The sequence below is a fragment of the Varanus komodoensis genome, unplaced genomic scaffold (genome assembly GCF_004798865.1).
Source record: "Varanus komodoensis strain SLA01 unplaced genomic scaffold, ASM479886v1 scaffold29_1, whole genome shotgun sequence".
Classification (NCBI taxonomy): Eukaryota; Metazoa; Chordata; class Lepidosauria; order Squamata; family Varanidae; genus Varanus; species Varanus komodoensis.
The window spans coordinates 6,894,514-6,913,371 of NW_025335759.1; the positions used below are offsets into that span (position 1 = coordinate 6,894,514).

Here is an 18,858-nt window from a genome sequence, read left to right on the forward strand (position 1 = left end):
TAGGACTGGTCTGTGTGCGCAAGACCAGCATGTAAAAGAACTTTGCCTTGCCACCGAAAGTAGTGCGTTGGTTGACTGCATGATATTGTCAGACCTGGAATATGCCTTGATTCAAATAACTATGATCCAGTGAAACACCTAATAGAACACTCTCAGTATTTTCACCAGGTGGAGGGGGTGAAAAGCTTTTCGGGTGGCTTCTACTGCCATGACAAAGGTCTGTGGGAAATGGTGGAATTAGCTGCCAAGAACCTTCCAAGGGTTAAACAGTGTCTCTGAAGTCCTAGCGGCAACTCCAGGGAGGAGACTAGGCCCAGCTTAGCCCTGCATGTCGCAAACAGGGTGAGCAGGTTCAGGCTTATGCAGAGCTGCCTCCCACGACATTACATCAGACAAAAGACAAGCAGAGAGACGCGCACACATCCTCCCATGAAAGTAACTTGCCACGAAACACCAAAGAATCTCCAGTTACATCACTGAAAAGACACCTCAGCAAACTGGAGCAAACATGTAGGTCACTCCTCCAATCCAGGTGTGGCCGTCTTGAGGACTCCCGGTGACTGAAGGCACAGTGGGCTGCTCACAAGCACCTTCTGCCCTGCTGCAGAAAGGAGGACCAGGGTATTTGAGTTGGGGCCAAAAGCACCAGTGTTTCAGCATCTGTACATCCCTACACCAGAAGGGCGAAAGTGGGAGAAGATGCTGTCTAGGGTGCCCTGAAAAATTCTGGGAAGGAAGCAGGTCAAATGCAGCAGCAGCAGCGCCTGGCCTGGATGCACTCTGATGCAGTCTTCCATGGCTCACTGGTGGCGGACCCAGTTCCAATCCTGAGCATCTCGAGTGATACAGACAAGCAAACATCTAGCATTGCTGGCAAAAAAAAAAAAAAAAATCATATTAGCATAATCTCAGAATCCATATTAGTGTAATGCTTTTATTACACAAAAGTTCACAGAAAGTCTGCCATTGTCCCAGATCTGTGGAGTTCTTCACAAGGCAAGGCATTACAAAAAGCAGAGCCTGGAGGTGGATTGGATTCTGGCCACAACATAATGTCAGCAGTTTTCCTGCCACCAGAGTTACCCCTTCTCCCCTACCCTGTCCAGCCAACTTGCTTTTTGTGGCGTCTTAGCGGAAAAAATGTTCTGGAGATCTCAAAGACTTGCAGTGTGTGAGAGATACCGTTGAGATGATCTTATAAAGGAATTACACTAGTAGGAATTTCAAGTTTAAAAGACTCTGCATCATGGGAAAGGCCCTTCTGGCAGAGAGGTCGAACAGCTCCTTCCACACGATGATTTATTAGGGGAGAGACCAAGGTTCAAGGTCCAAGGTGCGGTTGCTACTTCAAATGTGGCAAAAAAAGACCTTTTGCGATGGGTGGGAAGCGACTTCATGACTAGCAACAGCAGCAGCAATCCTGGAGAACAGAAAAAGCCAGCTGGTGCAGCCAAATCTATACTAGATACACAAATAATCTGGCATGTTATGGAAAGGCCTTTTGTGTTTCTACAAGATTATTAGGACAATGTGGACTTGTTATTGCGTTTTGTTGCTGTTATTGTATCAGTCGCCATGATTTGGCTAGTGCACCCCAAGGGTTTCACATACAAAAACCGGCAAGTGCTCTCTTGTGGCTCTGGTTACTCCGCGAGTGGCCAATTCCCCTCCCATCTGAGGTAAGGATTCAAGTTCCCGGAGCTGGCAGAGTGTGTGTGAGAAGCGAGTTTTGCAAGAGCAGAGGGTGATGAGAGACGGACAGTGAAAGCGGGTTGGCAGTGCGTCACTTGGAGTGCCGGTCTCCCTCCGTTTCGCTCTTTCTCTGGGGAACGGATGCAGATTAGGCGCACGGCCACCTTGTAGGGAGTGGCCACAGGTCTGTGCCCACTTCATCCAGCGCACACGTGGTCCAGGCACGCGGCAGAAGCGGGAATGCCTCCTCTGCTCTGGCTCACATCCATCCTAGAATTCACCAGGGTAGCCGCTCATGAACCACCACAAGAAGTTTACATGGAAGCTGCGCATGCCAATTTGTAGGTATCAGTGCAGATTTGGAAACAACTACGGTGATGTAAAGAGCAGAGCCCTCCGTCCCCCTGCAGTGCGGAAGACTGACCAGGTGAACCTGTATTTCACCGGGGTGAAGGATGGAGCCTCTAGAACGGCGGCTTGCCTGGGGAGTGTTGCCCTTTCCCCCACAGAAGCAGGGCATGTGGGGGCAGCACGGCTGCCCCTCTCTTTAGAGACGTGGTGCAGGCGACGCGGGGGCCGGGCGCTTGCGGGCCCCTGAGGCACCGCATTGTGCTTTTCGGCATATACGGGCTGCTCAGCTCCTCTCTTGTGTGTGCTCCCAGCAGCTCCTTGGGTCAAAAAGGTCACACCAATAGAGAAATTGAGGAACAGAGCGTGCAGTTCACAGGAGGCTTCCGATAGGCCAGCAGGAGCCAACAATCCCAGGGCGTTGTAAGCCTGAGCCTGCGCAGGGTTGGGACAACTGGCAGGCCCAGCAGGCTGGCAGGGCCCAGGGACGGCTCTTCTCCCCACCCACTTTATTTTTCCAGGATATGGCATTCCACGCAGCAGTGGGAGGTTGGACCCCGCCACCTGCTTTAATGCCCCACGATGCTCTTGACTTGCGTCACTCCAGGGCATTATGGGAAAATAAGAAGGTGGCGTGAGTCACCCACACAGAGAAGCTTCGGACACTGCTACCAACACAACACGCCACGGACATTCCAGGGGAGCCCCCATGCCAGAAGGCTGTAAGTCTCCTGTGTACAAATAGAGTCAGAAGTTAAAGAAAGTCTACAATTAAATCAGAAATGCGCCTCACCGGTGGGGAAGGCTGTGGCCAGGTGACTTGCGACATCAGCTGGAGGGCCCAGCTCTTGGTTCCTATGATTCTGTCTCTTTAAACGAGGCTTGGACTGGGCAGCCTTTCAGGCAGAGGACATGCTCAAAGAGAAGGTTGTTGCCTGGACAGCAGGAACCCAGGCCAGCATATTCCTCCCAGTGAGTTGGACCCAGGCGTAGTCATACTTAGAGTTGCACTGCTGAAATCAGTGGGCCTGAAATTAGTCATCAATGGAACGCAAGTTAGTCACAACATCCAACCTAGTGTCTTGTCCAAAGCTGCTCCCCACCTTTGCGCACAAGCCATTTCTTGACTCCGTTGCCCCTCTACAGCAACCTTCTCCCAACAGGGTCTCTTCCAGAGGGGCTGGATGACCCTGGGGAGGATGGGAACTATGGTGTGAGCCACCTATGGGACACGCAGTTGGAGGCAGGAACATACTCACTGAAAGAGCCCCTCTTGTTGCCTCTGCCCAGTGAGCCGCCACGAGCAGCCCCAAGGGTCCGTGCAAACCCACCTGGCCACCGCCGCCTAGGAAGGATGCAGCAGGACCAAAGCTAAGCCACACGCGGACTTTCTGAAGGCGTTCCAAGGGTGCATTTGGGCACAGCATGGACGCCTTGTGGGGATGTGGGTGACACAAGCACACTCTCCCCTCCCAGGGCTCTCCCTTTGCTTTCGGCCACTCCCCAGCCGAGGCACAATAGGAGGCGCGAAGGTGAGCCCGTGCTGGCCCAAATCGCGGCAGCCTCACCCTTTCCACCCTAATTACAGGCTCTCGCTCGCTTGCTGATTTCCACTCGGCTGCACCTGGCTGCCTCGACCTTCTTATGTTAAACCCCAGCCTGACCCAAGCATGCAAAAACCCCTACTTCCACCTACTCCACAGCCTGGTTCTGATACCAGGAATGTAGGAAGCCAGGCCATGCCGAGTCGGCTCATCAGCCGACATGGCCCCAGGAATGTAGACATGCACAACGGTCTCACGGCCCTGGCGTGGAGGAGGCCTGCTATTTGCAGTGTCCTGCTCAGACATCACTGGGGCTTCCGTTTTCTCTTTTGCTGGCAAATATCTAGCTTAAAGGCACTGATTCACTGGCAGAGCCCTTATTTCAAAAGCAGAGGATCCCTGATTCAACCCCTGTAGCAGTCTGCACTTCCGGTTTTGTTAACTGGCTGGCTGAGCTGGTGATGGCAAAATGGAGAGTCAGCAGGGAGGGAAAAGTCACACTCTAACCAGGAAAAAGGCTAGTTCTTGGGCTCTCCTTTAGGTTGTACTACAAGCAAAAATGCATTGGCGGAAATGTGTCAAATTTCTACTTTACACAGCTGTTGCAACAGGCTTTTGACCCACCAAGCCAAAGATAGGCGTGTGTCATGAAGTGGGGCGTCATCTGTTCTCAACTTGCTGAAGAACATGGAGGCTAGCAGCCATCAGCTGGCCAGAAACATGCAAATCTGGTGTGATCCGCTTCCTTGCCTTTAAGAAAAGTCTGCTCTGCAGAAAATACCCGTGAAACGAGAAGAAGCAGTTCTAAGTGTCACACTTCCCCGGGGTGAGGGAGCTTGGAGTCAGGCCAAATCTAGTCATCCTGGGCCCAACTGCCGCTTCTCTGGGGTCCCAGTTCGCCCCTGGGGTTTCCCCAAATGCCCACTTTCCCTTTCCCACAATCACCCGCCTTTGGTGGCTTCTTGGAGTTTGTGTAGGTTTTCCCATATTCTGAAAGACTTAAATGCTTTTCTTGAAACTTAGTTACTGGCAGGGACTGCTCTAGGAGACCACTTTATGCTTTAGAAGAAAAGAAGCCAACCACTCCCAGGGGGCCCCAGACAATCCTGCTGGCTGAGCCATGCTGGGAATTGCAGGCCCTTTCTCCTGCCTAAATATGCAGAGAATGGAGCCTTTAAGCCACTGTGTTCTGGACTCAAAAATATGGCCATGCGCCTTCTGCCTTTTGCCACACCTCACTTAGCCTCGGCTCCGTCCACCACTGGCCTGCGCCCCCTTGAGCGTGAATCCAAAACCGAATCCAGTGGTAAGGCTGCAAGAGGTTCCCCAGCCCTACCCTACCTGGGAGGGCCAGCCCATTTTGCAAATTAGAATTGCAGAACGAGTAATGCAAAATTAGGGGGAAAGGGCATGCAGGTATGAATATTCCACTCCGGCTGCAGCATTTGCCTTGGCACAGAACTTTACTGCAGAGTGTGGTTTTTAAAAACTGGCACAATCTACGCATCACTCTATCAAAGCTGAGAAGGAAGGACACTGAAGAAAGAGGCCGCAGGAGGAGAGGAGACCATGAATGGAACCGCTCCAGTAGCCTCGTAGTCACCCACACGATTTTGGTGCCATTGCCCGGCCTCCCCTCCAAGTCTTGGCACAGCCGAGCCCCGTTTTGCTGGCCTAGGCGAGTTCATAGCCCAAGGTGCCATGACGAGATCTTGTTACAATTAATAGGTCAAGTTGAAACTAGTGAGAAACCCCAAGACAGCTTAGACTGCTGAGCTCCACCCGGTTTTCAGGAGAAATTAAATGGGAAGGGGGCCAGATTGGGAGCCACTCTACATCCCCCATTTCCCAGAGGAGCAGAAGAGGTGGGTGTGGAAGTCTTGTGGAATGTGCTAAACTCTTTGAACCAAACTTAATCTCTTGAGTGGAGAGCCCACAGTTTTCTCTGAGGAGTTCGGCAACCCACCAGCTTTGTCTGACTCAGCTTGTGCGTGCTGGCTTTGAGACTGCGTGTTCATGGTGCTGCCAGCACCTTCCCTGACAGAGACGCCTGGGCCTTCAGAAGGCACGTGGCAGGAACCACTTCTTCAGCACAGAAGATGTGGGCTATGAAGACCTGGCCATGTCTGGAATATTCCAGACACTGTCCTTGTGTTTTCGGCTTTCTTAAAAACACATGAGGTGCCCCCCACCAATACGCACCTCCTTTTTCCATTTAGCTGTGGAGATCTAAGGAGAAACATGCAGGCTGTTTGCTACTCAATGGCTTACTAGCAAGCGAGATGGTCAAAAAACTTTATACTTATTGTATTATCTATGTCTGCAGTCATTCCTTAAGTCACCTCACCACAACGTTTTGGGCAAAGGGACTGCTCAGGTTCGGGCTTTTACCTCACCATGATGGAGGAGACTTCACCTGTTGAATTTCCCCCTATGTCGGACACATATTCTAAGTCAAGGCATTTAAAAATATAAATAATTGTGAGAAGGCCTGAGGACCCTTTTCATGTAACAGAAAGAGTTTTTGGATGTCCACTCTGTTGAGGGATAAACCTCTTATTGTATGTTCCTCCCCTACCTTAATAGTCTTTAAAAAACTAAAATGCCCCACAATAGGATAACTTTCCTTTGGAGGGAAGGTGGTAGCCCTAAAGCATTTTTGTTCCCCCAGTTTTGCACTTTTTCCAGTTCTATAATAAGAAGTACATCTAATGTTCAAATGGCACAAGGAGTTCTGCTGTTTTTAAAAAAGAGAAAGTACAAAGCCCAAGTCCTCTTGCCTTTCCCAGCAACTGTGATAGCTTTTGCCATGCCATAGAATAGCAGAGTCGCAAGGGGCCAAGAAGGCCATCCGGCTGAATCCCCGGCTCAGGGCAGAAGATCATGTCAAGCCATCCCTCTCAGGTGGCTGACCAGTTGCATCCTGAATGCCTCCAGTGTGAGAGAGCCAACCAATGCTGGGTTCCACTGCTGTGCTGCTCTCACAGCCAGGAAGCTCCTCCTGACGTTCAGCCAGAAGCTGGCTTGCTGCAGCTCGAGCCCATTGTTCCGTGTTTGCTCTCTGGGATGATCGAGAAGAGATCATCGCCTTCCTCTTTGTGACAGCCTCTCATGTCCTTGTAGACAGCTATCATATCTCCCCTCAGTCTTCTCTTCCCAAGGCTAAACGTGCCTAGTTCTTTTGATCTCTCCTCACAGGGCTTTGTTTCCCATCCTCGGATCATCCTTGTTGCCCTCCTCTGACCCCTTTCCCACTTGCCTGCAATTGTGATGCCCAGAACTGGCCAGATGAGGCCTAACCAGATGCCGAGTAGGGAGGACCAATACTTCATGTTATTTGGAAGCTACACTTCTATTAATGCAGCCAAAATAGAATTTCCTCCTCTTTTTAGCCACATCACATTTGTTGACCCATGTTCAACTTGTGATCTACAACAGTTCCAAGATCCTTCTCACTTGCACTATGGTGGAGCCAAGTATACCCAACGTTGTGCTAGCAAAGCTGCACCTGAAATACCTGTTCAGTTCCAGTACTTTCTGAGAACAACAATGCCAACCTTAAGCCTTTTCCTGCCACAGAGAGAAATTGATTTTAGGTTACCTACATCCTGCCTGATGACACAGGAGTAGAATCAGCAAAGACCATGTGAGAACTCTAGTGCACTTGCGTGACTGGGAACTCCGAGTTCAAATTCCATCTGTGTCAAGAGGCCCTCTGGCACGTTGCCGGTGTCTTTCTCAGCCTCTCTGCCTCTGGCTGCAAGATGTGAGCACGGAGGGGCCCACCCATTGGGTCATTGGGTTGGGAAGGGCTGAATGGGAAAGTTCTGATCTACCCAGAGCCTCCAGGACAATCTTGAAATGGATGAGTAAACGGTGAGTGTGCTCCCATACCCAGCACTCTCTATTATTCCTCGAAGACCCAACAGCCACACCAAATGGGATTGCAACCCACTGAGGGATTTGATTTGCAGACAACCATCCTCAGTATTGTCTGGGGGGCACTTTGCCTTGAGAGAAATCAGACCCTTGCTTCCTGCGTGGAGGATCCTCCTGCATGGTAATCCTGGGCTCACTATGAATGCTCATTAAGTACCAGCTCTACTAACGCACTGAGTCAGCAACTATCTGCTTGTGAAACTTTCCCTATTCATTTTCCCTGAGCAATTAAGCATGTTTGATGAGCAAGAGCGTTCTCCACCTCCATCGGCCCTGGGAGGGGGGGGCGGGGGCAGGCGGGCTCTCTTGCATCAGCTGCTCCGAAGCAGAGCTCTCTTGGAACATTGGGCTTCTAGAAGCATCCCGGTTAGCAAGGATCAGTGTTGAATGTCAGAAGTTTAGAGGCAAAGGCCCCCATGGCAGGTGCTAGGCGTGGCAGAATGGAAGATCTGAGCCACCAAAGGGAATTTCTGTCACCCCCTTTCCAGTTCCTTTCAGTGGGGTTTGTGCACTAGGGTTTCCCACTGGAGTGTGGCTGTTTTTTGTTCAATGGACTGCTTGAAAATTGCTGGCATCCCATCGCATGGACTTATTTTATAAATTTTCCTTGTTTTATCAGTCAAAGCATACATATGAATGTGTCCAGTGTTAGTCTAACTTAAATCCAGTTCTAAGATCAGTCCATGAGCTATATTTTAATAACTGGCAGTAATCTAGCCATTCTGAAACTGTTGTCCAGGGAGGACCAGTTGTTCCTTTACGCCATCCTCTGAAACGCCAAAGGCTCAGAGATTTAGGCTTCATTGCATACTGAAGTGAGCCACATTTTGACCACATGCTTATGAGAAAAAGCAGCAGCAGCAGCAGAACTATCAAAGAAACCCTGAGTCTGGCAATTAGTTTTTCAGCCTAGATCGGGAATGGGTAACATACAGGCCAACCTGGCCTCCTTTGCAAGCCTCCCAACTCACTGTTGAATTTTGGAGCAGAAAGGGCAAAATGCAGGATTTTTCACTTTCACACAATGGATGCAGGAAGCATGCCTCTTGTTTTAATAGAAAATGGTACTTCCTGGACCATTTGAGAGTGTGATTATGCTTTAAAATAAGGCACGCCCCCCACTAAAGCAAAAATGGAGCAGTTCTGGTGTCACCAAATAGCTATCAAATGTTGGCAGCAACTTGGCAGCAGCTATTTGGCTGTGGGGGTGCAGCTCATGGTGGGTGGGAAATTGCTCCCCACACCCACTACCTCCCCTGACCTAGATGCAAACTCCCTGCTTGGATGGTCTCAGTGGAGAAACACTGCAGCTATTTTTTATATTAAACCCTTGGAAGTAATCTCTCCCGTGGTGACACAGTAAGGCATGGGTGTTGCACCGTTTTCAGCCTGAATTCAGTTTCAGAGAACTCCTGGGGAGGGCTGCATTCCAGCGATGGGTGGGACTCAGCACAAAAAGGGATGAAGGCAAAATACCAGAATATTTTAACTTGAAGCTCTTGCCACCCATAAGCAAGCCTTAGGGGAAACAAGTCACTATTCTAGAATGGGCAGAGCAGTTGCAGGAAAGCGAGGAAACCATGAGACAATCCATGGTTGGGCTAGGAAAATATCCTTCAGGAACACCTCTGAGGGCTAGCTGGATCCCAGGTGGGCTGGATTTGGTCTCATGAGGGGAGATAGTTGTGGCCTGCAAAGGACCACCAGACCAGAATGTTGGCCCTCCGTGTGGCAGAGTTTAAGACCCCCCCAGTGACACAGGTGCTGCTGATGCTGCGACGCAGAGGGCCCCCATTTGGCTGCAAACACGCGGAGGTGTGGTGGGATGGCCGACTTCACTCAGCCCTGTGATTTGACCTGCAGCAACTGAGCAAAGTGACAACATTCATCTCCACGCAATGCAATGTTTTGCTGCTCTGGAAACCTATTCAGTGCACTTACTGATAGTTGTAAGGTTTAAGAAAGTGATTTGCAAGAAAGCAAAGAGTGACCCTCAATACTGTATTGAAGATTTTTTTCAAGTCATACTTCTGCAGTGTGTTTCCGTGGAGTGGGAACTACATAGGCCATTATGTTGCATGCAGGCCTAAATATCTGTGATTTCATGCATCAGGAAAGGGCAGCTCTTAAATTAGTATTTTCAGTTTGATAAATGTGTAATCCTTTTTTCAGAGCACAGAATCAAAAAGCAGTTGGATGGGTCTGGTGGAAAACCATGCAGACTTTTAGCCAGGATGACTTGCAGGTCAGAGTTTAGGACTGAGATTGCCTTTTCCTTGAACTTTTACTGGAAAGTTCTAATCTGAACTGGTGTGGCATTTGGGAGTTAATCGTCTCCTATGGGGTGGGCAGGAAGTGGCTCTCCAGGTGTTTAGGGCTCCACGCCCAGCATCGCCAGCTCCTGGCCCTTTGGCAGCCCACTTCTGCTTAAGTCAAAGCCCTGCCAATACAGTCCTGCTTAAGGTGAAACAAGAGCAGACATGTTAAGCATGCAGGAGGAGGGCCATTTCTCACTCACATGTCAGGGGCCACTGGGCTCCCCCAGCACCTGGGGAGCTGTCACACCAATGCCTGTGCTTGCACCACCACACGGCAAGTTGCGGGTTGTGCAAACAGTGGTCATACTGCACATCACCCCACAGGCCCCCTGGAAACTAAGGCAAAACCAAGGGAAACGGTGGCTCAGCGCAAAACACTCTCTCTGGGGCCAAAGGTTTGAACCCAGCTGCTGCAGGAAGGGCTGAAGAAGACCCCTGACCACAATCCTGGTGCGTCCCCACCACTCAATATAAAATGACTACGAAAGCTAGAAAGAGCTTTAATTATTGGGTAGTTTACAAATGGAATGAATGAATGAATGAATGAATGAATGAATGAATGAATGAATGGAAAAATCACTTTTTAAAAAGGAAAGCAATTTGAGGATCACTCATGCTGGAGAAGTCCACTGGTAATCTGAAAAGTACCTACCCTGTGACAAGAGGCCATGCAGTTTCCTAAAATGTTTGTGTCAAGCATGAAGTGGGATGTTTGTGGTTATTTTTTTTCGCAAGGTAGTGATCTTTGAAGTATGTTCCAAGGCCATTCCGATGTACGCATGTTTCTTCATTTTGCTTTTAAGTGTCTCAGGTGTTCCTCTGAGGAGATCTGATGTGGCAGACAAGCTTCCCTCAGAAGCTGCCTGTTTGCTCTGATTGGACTTACGTGGAAAGCTACCCTTTGTGGGGCCCTTTCCCCTCCCCACCAGGAGAGGCCTGCAGCTGAACCGGGACGTCCACATGCAAAGACGGGCCTGGAGCAGCACAGCACTGCCTTTCCGCTCTTCGTTGCCCAGCCTGAGAAGAAGTTTGGTCCTGTTGCTGCTAATGCCCTTGGCTCCTGTGGGGAACCGATAGCCTTGTCTGAAAGGCACCCGTCTCCAGTATTCTGCCATGCAACGGGATTCTCCGCAGAGGAGTCATTGTTAAAAGAATTCCAGGATGTCAACCGGTTAATTTTATTTAATACACTGGTCAAAACTGCAACCCGTGCTGTGATTTGCTCAGTCTCCTCTGCCACCTAAGCAAGCAACTGGCTTTTATGGCACACAGAAAAGTAGACACGTGTTTTTCTCCTGAGTAAGGGGTAGCCTCCCTTTTCCACCCACATCAAAGCCATTCCTGTCCCCAAGAGCCTCCTCCGGGCTGTTCTGCTACTCCACCCTCCTTTCTTCCTTTCCCAGATAAGGCCGCACCACATCTGCAGGTTGCACCGCTCTGTCTGCAGGCGCAGCTTCTCTCCCCACCCACTGCCACAGCTCTGCTTTCAGAAGAGCAGAGGGAAAGTTGGCTAGCATTCATCAACCTGCTCTTCTTGCTTCGACTTGTGTGCTTTCAGGATCCCCCGTTCCTCTCCTCCTGCATGCCAGCAAACAAGCTCTGGCTGCCACATTCCACCCTCATACCGTCCCGGGAAGCGCAAATGAAATAGAAAACGGAAGACCAGAACTGCAGAAGACTGGTGCCAAAGTCAATGTTTATTGGGAAGAATACTGTAGCACAGCACCTCAGAAACACCACAGTAAAAGATGCCCTCCTGAGATGGCGACTCGGGAGAGTTGCCCGGTGCACCCGCCCACCCAGGCCCACCACCGCCATCTTCTTACAGTGACAGGATGCCCAGCGTGAAAACCCCCCGCAGAATAAAAAGCACTGAAGGAAACAGAGGCAACTACGCTTGTTTAACGTGGCTTAGCTCCTGTTTTTGTATCTTGGCCGTGCACAACAATATTTACGTTCTCAGGTTGTTGGTTTTAGTTTTGTTTTGGTGAGCAGGTCGACACTGACACATATCTAGATTTCCGTCTATCTATCTATATCTCAATCCTCCGTGACAGATCAGGAAGATCCTTTCTGTTAACTGTATGCTGTACCAGGCACAAGAGTTAATACAAAGCAAGGAGCTTCCGGATGCAGCGGGGGTCACATAGCAAAAGAAGAGGGCCCTGGGAGAGAGATAACCTGAAAGCTGCCACATGAGGAGGGTCAGGTAAACGCTCAAGTCCCGTGCATACGAATCAGTCCCCTTTTCAGGTGCTGGAGACACATCTTATAAAAATAGGGTTGTTTGGGAACAGGAGGAAAAGAGAGAGATTGAGAGAGACGGGAGTTACCGTCGTTCCACGGGCTGGAAAGTTCAGTTCTTTGGCTCTTCGCCAGCCTCTCCCCCTTCTTCTCCTGAGCACTCTGCCGTCCATAACGTGAGGTTGTCCCTGAGAAGCTGCATGATGAGGGTGCTGTCTTTGTAGGAGTCTTCACTGAGCGTGTGGAGGTCGCCCATGGCTTCATCAAAGGTGGTCTTGGCCAGCTTGATGGCTTCATCTGGGGCATTTGCGATCTCGTAGTGGAAGACAGAGAAGTTGAGGGCCAGGCCCAGGCGGATGGGGTTGGTGGGCTGCATCTCCTTCTTGCTGATGTCCATTGCCTCTTGGTAAGCTTTCCGGGCATTGTCAATGATCGCCTTGCGGTCATCGCCAGTGGCCACCTCGGCCAGGTAGCGGAAATAGTCACCTTTCATCTTCAAGTAGAACACCTTGCTTTCTGGGTCACTGGCTTTCTTGATGAGATGCTTGTCCAGCAGTCCCAGGACAACATTGCAGACATCCTTCAGCTCCGATTCGATCTTCTCCCGGTATTCATTGACCAGCTGAGCTTTGTCATCTCCTTCTTCAGTTTTGTGTTCGATGCTGGAGATGACCCTCCAGGCGGACCTCTGGCAGCCGACCACGTTCTTGTAGGCAACAGAGAGGAGGTTGCGTTCCTCATTCGAGAGCTCAGCCCCGTCCTCCACCACCGCCTTCATGAAGTCAGCCATGTCTTCATAGCGCTCGGCCTGTTCAGCCAGCTTGGCTTTCTGCACCTGGTGGTTCCTGGCCATCGTGGGGGCAGTGGAAGGGAGCCCTGGGTGAGGAGGTCGGCTTCGAGAGGGAGCAAGCAGCTGCCTGGAGAGCCGTCCAAGTCTCTGCTGAGTTCACTAGCTGGGATCGGCTTTTGGCTTGGCGTCTCTGCCTGGAGCAAGAACAAGGCGTGGTGCAAAGGCTCTGAATGAACCCTTCCCCCATTTCCTTTCGTGCAGCCGCTCCTTAAAAGGAAAGCTGCCATGATTCACCTTGGAGCAAGTGAGTGAATGAACAAACACATACCTGCTCGGGATGAGGAAGCGTACCCTGTTCCGAGACCTCCTGGGCAAGAGGCCGCTTGTCCCAGCAGAGCCTTTAATGGGGGTGGGCAGAAAGATGGGCCACATGCTGGAAGCCCGAACAAAGCATTTTTCGTATCCTCCAGGGGGCAGCACACATAGTCCCTGCTGATCCAACCTGCACCCTGCATTCCCTAACCAGATGTGTTGCACTCCAAGTCCCATCAGCACAGCCAATAGGCAGGAATGCTTGGATTTGCAGTCCAACACTTCTGGGGGGCACCAGCTTGTGCAAGGCTGTACTTTGCCTTTCCGTTCTCCACATTCTCGGTCCTGCTTTTGCCAGTGGTCCCACTGCATCTCAGACTTCGTGAAATATCGCTCTGCCTTGGGAATTTGAACATGGGTTATTCAGCCAGAAGAGCTGCGGTTTGGCTCTTCCGGGTATGAACCACCACGGTGGCATGTTAGAATGTTTTGCCTTAAAATGCATTTTAATCCTGCATGCAGCAAGCTAGTGTGCCAGGGAGAAAAGTTCACCCTGGTCTTCTCCCCACCAACTTGATATTAAATATATGTGGTGGGGGGGTGAGGAAGAGTATGCATATTTTGGGGGGATGCATCATATGCAGGCTGATGAGGTACTAACCATGAAGTGCCTTATCACTTGATTATGATGATGGTTCTTTGTTTAATTTCTGTACTACCCAATAGTTGAAGCTCTCCAGGCAGATCACAGCAATGCATAAAACACAGATATAATAATAAAAATACAGCATTAAAACAGATTCAGTAAAATGATGCCCAACATGCTAAAATATAAAACTTCAGAAACCATTTGAACAACTACGTTTAAAAAAAATCCCAGAGCAGTTAAAAGAGATGACATATCCCATTATATGCCATTAAACACCTGGGAGTGGAGAACAGTCTTCACCTGGCACTGAAAAGATGACCATGTTAGCACTGGCTGGGTCTCCTGGGAAATCATTTCCATAATGGGGAAGTGAGTTTGCCTGGTATGTGGTGCTAAAAGGAACATTGTTTCTGAACAGGCAGATTTCCCTTTCTGTCAGGACTAATAGTCATTGATGGACATAGAGTAGCTAATACATTTTAATAATAATAATTATTAGTAACATTTCTATGTACCAAAAACATATAAAATATGTATTTTAGGTTAAGATGCATACAGATCCACCATTTATTTATTCCTTAGATTTATATCCTGCCTTTTTTTACAAAGAATTCAAAGTGGCGTATATCATTCTCTCCTCTTGCTCTCAAACTTATCCCAACAACCCTGTGAGATAGGTTGAGCTGGGAGGCAGTGACTGGCCCAAAGTCACTCAGTCGGCTTCATGGATGAGTGGGGACTAGAACCCGGATCACCGGAGTCCCAGACCCACATTCCTAACCACTACACCACACTGGCTCTCCATTTATGGAATGCCCTGCCAAGGCAAAAACCTTCCCTTTCCTCTCAGGCATTTTACAGACCAAGCTTTTTTAGGCTTATGCTTTTCTTCGCTCTTAGTATTTAAATGTTCCTGAGCTGTATATCATTTTGCACCGTTTTATTTTTTCAGCAATTTGCACTGTATTTTATCCTTTTGACTTTGTAATCTGCCCCATGAACATTCATTATTGGGCAAACTGAAGATAAACTATTCTAGGATAAGAATGCATACAAAATATGTATCTTAGGATAAAAGGCATGTGCCTCTGTGCGTGCAATGGAACAGGAAGGTAATCAGTTATAGACATCAAGAATTGTGCAGACTCAAGTGAACTGAGCTTGTTGATTTTTTTTCTTTAAAAAGCCTCCAAAAGCATTTCCCACACCTAATAGTTACTTTGCTGTTTGATGGGAAAGATTGGACTCTCCCTTTGAGAGATGTGTATATGTGAGCGTAGGCATCTGCTCAGTTGATGACTGTCGTCTTATGTGAAACTGCCATGATACATCACAGACAAGCACTCCCCCCCACCTCTTTCTTTCTATGATTTATAGGCAGACACCCTACCGCAATCTTCCAGCCCCACCTCCCAAAACCTTCCAGATTCAAATAGAATTCCAGGTCAACCAGTAACTTCCACCCAGGTTTTTATGCATACATATGCACACTCCTTACAAAGTCTCTTCAACAATTATTTTCAGTACCTTCTCGTCTGTGCTTTGCCACTTTCTGCAGCAGCCCATATAAAGCTACAATAACATTTCACTCTCAGAATGAAACCTGTTGCCACTTGTCAAAGGAAGACTTATTCTTTCTTCTGACATTGCCAAAAAGAAGGGGTGGGGTAGAGAAAGAGCCCAGCTCGATGACAAATTCCTTGTACTACGGAGTGCTTTGGGGGATGTGGATGATACATCCCAGGTTAGCCATGGGATGGGAGGGGCAGAGCCGATAAATCAGATGCTCCAGTTAGACAGCGAATTGTTCCATCAGAGTGACTCACGCCTAGTCTATGCAAGTGGTGTGTGAGCTAAACCCCTTTGTAGTACCTTAATCCAGTGACACAGACCGGAACTCAGACTCTCCTTTCAACTGGTTGGGAGGAGGGGATGCCTCCCTGAGATTGCTTAGGAGGGATGCCTATGGTGGTGGAAGAAAGAGAGGAGGAGACTCAAAACATGCCTGGACACCTCCAAGAACATTTCCAGAAGGATGTCTGGTTTAATAGAACCACAGATGCAAAGAGTGCTTTGCTGGCTATCTAGTCCAACCACACACAAACTTGAGGCAAAAAATGCAGAGCTAGAATGTAGAGACTTCTGAACAGCTTCTGCTTGAAGACCTCAAGGAAGGAAGAGCCCACCAACCTGAACTGCTCCGACATGTTGCCAAATGTTCATCTGGAATCTACAGCCCCACATCGGATCAAGTCCTGCCCTCGGGAACAGCAAAGAACCAGGCCTTTGCCTTCTTTTATGGTCACAGCTCTTCAGGTAGTTAAAAGTGAAGTATTTTTGAGGGACATTCAGATCTCCAGACCAAGATCAAGCTTCCGGGCATTGCTAGATGTTGATGAGAAATAGATTCAGGGTAGCTCTTAAGGCAAGAACCCTGCTTGCAATATAAAAGGATAGGATCTGAGCCAGGGGTTGTGACTGACCAAGAAAAACTTCTTGGGATTGCATTGGACAGCTGAATTAAAATGTCAGTCCAGTGTGTGGCTGTTGTGACCAACACAAACTCCATGTTAGACATAATTAGAAAAGGAACTGGAAATGAAACCGCCAAGATCACACTCCTCATACACAAACAAATGGCCGGATCACAGAATACTGTCCTGCATTCTGGTTAAAGGGTTTACTGTAAAGAGGCTCTTTTTCATCACGGTACCCCATCTATGGGATGTTTTACTCAGAGAAGCTTGCCTGGTGCCAACTTTAATGTCATTTCATCACCAGACAAAGACTTTATTTCCCCAGACATTTCAGAGTGCAGTGAAACTATGCTTTTAATGGCAATGTTATCTGTTCTGCTAAATTTTATGGATCTATGCAACTGCTGCTTCTCTTGTATTTTAGGATGTTGTTCAGCCACAGATGTTGCAATGGGTGTTTCTCCTTTTCAGAGCTTCAGTCAGCCAGGTGTGCTCTTTCCCAGTATTGTATAGTCCAGTCCAGTCCCTAATTTGCAAGATTTATTGCACCAAACCAACCCCCTCCCCTTTTTTGGTCAAAAAGGACAAAAGCCAGGGGTTTTTGAATTATTGTGTAAAGGAAGTGATCTGGACTGGGATTGTAAAGCTGCTCCGGCATCCAAGAGTCCCAATTTACAGCGCATAGTGCACTCCCTGCACCTATTTACTTTTTTGGGTGCTGAGCTCAACCACTTTCAAGCCAACCACTACAGCATTAAGGGCTAAAAAAACAGCACTTTGTTAAATCGTGAAAAACCACACCCCATCCTGGATTTCAGAGTATGCATGTGTGTGCACATATACAGCGCTGTTCTCCAGCATCAGAAAGGAACAGGGAAACTCACAGCTACAGGTACAAATGAACATAAGGAAAACATTCACATTGATTTAGCACAGAAACCAGATAGTCATGGAGTAGGAGAGGAGAGATTTTATTGTTACAAAAGTGAGAGGCATAGATGGAGTTCAAACCCCAGGAAATTACAGTTACGGGGCACCAAAGGGGTTGGTTTTATAATCTATGTAGAGTCTCCTGACAATCTCCCAGTTCTCTACTCTGCTCCTTGGGCTTAAAGTAGGTAAGGCAAGGGCAGAATTCTACACAGAATAATTAGATGAACATCACAATATACTGCTGTTAGTTGTTTTTGGAGGACCAGGAGCAAAGGGGGAATCTAGAGCAATTCTAAGACAACAACAGCAACAGCAACAACAGCAACAACAGCAACAGGCTAACTTATTAGCAAGTTAAGGGTTAGAAAATACTAACTCCAAACTAACTAGGGACTTTGCATATTCCCTCTTCATACGAAGTCCAAAAAAACAACTCGAGTCCTGAATCCACAAGCTCTGCAAGGTCCAGTTTGCAGGCTGTAACAGCGGTGCAACTACATCCCTACGATCCTCCCATGGTAGCCCAGGACAGAAACAGGCGCAGGAGCCCGTATTTGCTCAAGAAAAATGAACAAAACCATTAAAATTCTGCACCAAGGACAGCTAAATTGTGCAGTGTCTGTACAGAATGCAAGTTGACTTATTTTACATAGCACATTTCACAAATTTGCATAATTCAGATTTTGCCAGTAATGGAGGGAGGCGAAGAGCTAGACTGAGCACTGAATTTCCACGGTAAGCTGTGGAAATCTGTCTGCACCATCCAACTGGTTTCTGAGATTTCAGTAGAAATTGCACACACACTGGAAAGCGTATCTTCATATCTATAGTTTAAAACTGACTTTACATTTAAAAAAAATTCAGGAAGTTGAATTCTGCATTCATTACCACATTGTGATTTGTCTCCCTACCTTCCTGTGGAATCACACCGCACACACACACACACACACACACACACACACACAGAGCCTAGATTAGCTCTAGTGCACCACATTGTATATGAAGAAATGCATACTCTGACTAAATGGACCAAACAGAAGTACATTAAATGCTAGGGTAAACATACTCTTAACAGGGCCTGCTTTGCTGCAGCTACAGACACCACACCGACTCTCAACAAGACAAGTGCACTGGGGCTGGGGAAGAAGAAAGACCTCTCTCAGGAACTTTGAAGCCTTGAGACATCTTTGCTGCAGAGTAAGGCTAGATATAGGAATCCTCCCACGGCCTTGGTGTGCTTAGATGCTGGAGTCCGTTTCCCCCCCAGGTACGGGGGACAGTAGGAATGCTCATTATTGCACTCACAGCAGGTGACTTGTATGGCTTTAAGCTTCGAACCCTACAGACGGCAGGAACACCTCCGGGCCTCAAGGGTTTGGAATAGCTTTTTCCTTGTGCATGGTGGCATCTCCCTATGCTTGCCATGAAGCGGGAAGAGATGCAGCAATATAAAAATTGGATAGCCCTGGAGGGTGGAGAGGCACAGGTGGTGGCAATGGCTGTACTTTCAGATATTAGACAGGGCCTCTTGGGTTCGCCTTGGGTTTTGCCACGAGGCGCAGAGGGTCCTCAAAAGCTCTTTTGTGCCCTGGACACACTGGATGTTCCCAAG

The 18,858-nt window shown here is 48.6% G+C and overlaps 2 protein-coding genes across 5 annotated transcripts in view; both read right to left on the reverse strand.

Moving 5' to 3' along the window:
• Nucleotides 1-560: 560 nt before the first annotated feature.
• Nucleotides 561-18,858, reverse strand: part of ZDHHC18 (zinc finger DHHC-type palmitoyltransferase 18) — a 49,501-nt gene continuing 31,203 nt past the window's right edge. For 2 of the 3 annotated variants that reach the window (XM_044435391.1, XM_044435393.1), the window contains one exon: nucleotides 14,639-18,843. In XM_044435391.1, the coding sequence (XP_044291326.1) occupies nucleotides 18,754-18,843 (90 nt within the window). In that variant the 3' untranslated portion in view covers nucleotides 14,639-18,753. Of the gene's footprint in view, nucleotides 871-2,833; nucleotides 3,069-14,638; nucleotides 18,844-18,858 lie in introns of those variants that run through there. The other variant, XR_006415240.1, reaches the window with a different exon arrangement.
• SFN (stratifin) lies at nucleotides 11,519-14,305 on the reverse strand. Of its 2 annotated transcripts, none has more exons than XM_044435397.1 (2): nucleotides 13,849-14,305; nucleotides 11,519-13,069 (listed from the first exon to the last, which is right to left on the reverse strand). In XM_044435397.1, the coding sequence occupies exon 2, from the start codon at nucleotides 12,936-12,938 to the stop codon at nucleotides 12,198-12,200; it is 741 nt and encodes a 246-aa protein (XP_044291332.1). In that variant the 5' UTR covers nucleotides 12,939-13,069; nucleotides 13,849-14,305; the 3' UTR covers nucleotides 11,519-12,197. The 2 variants fall into 2 exon arrangements, with proteins under 2 accessions (XP_044291332.1, XP_044291331.1); XM_044435396.1 differs by having other exon boundaries at nucleotides 13,204-14,305.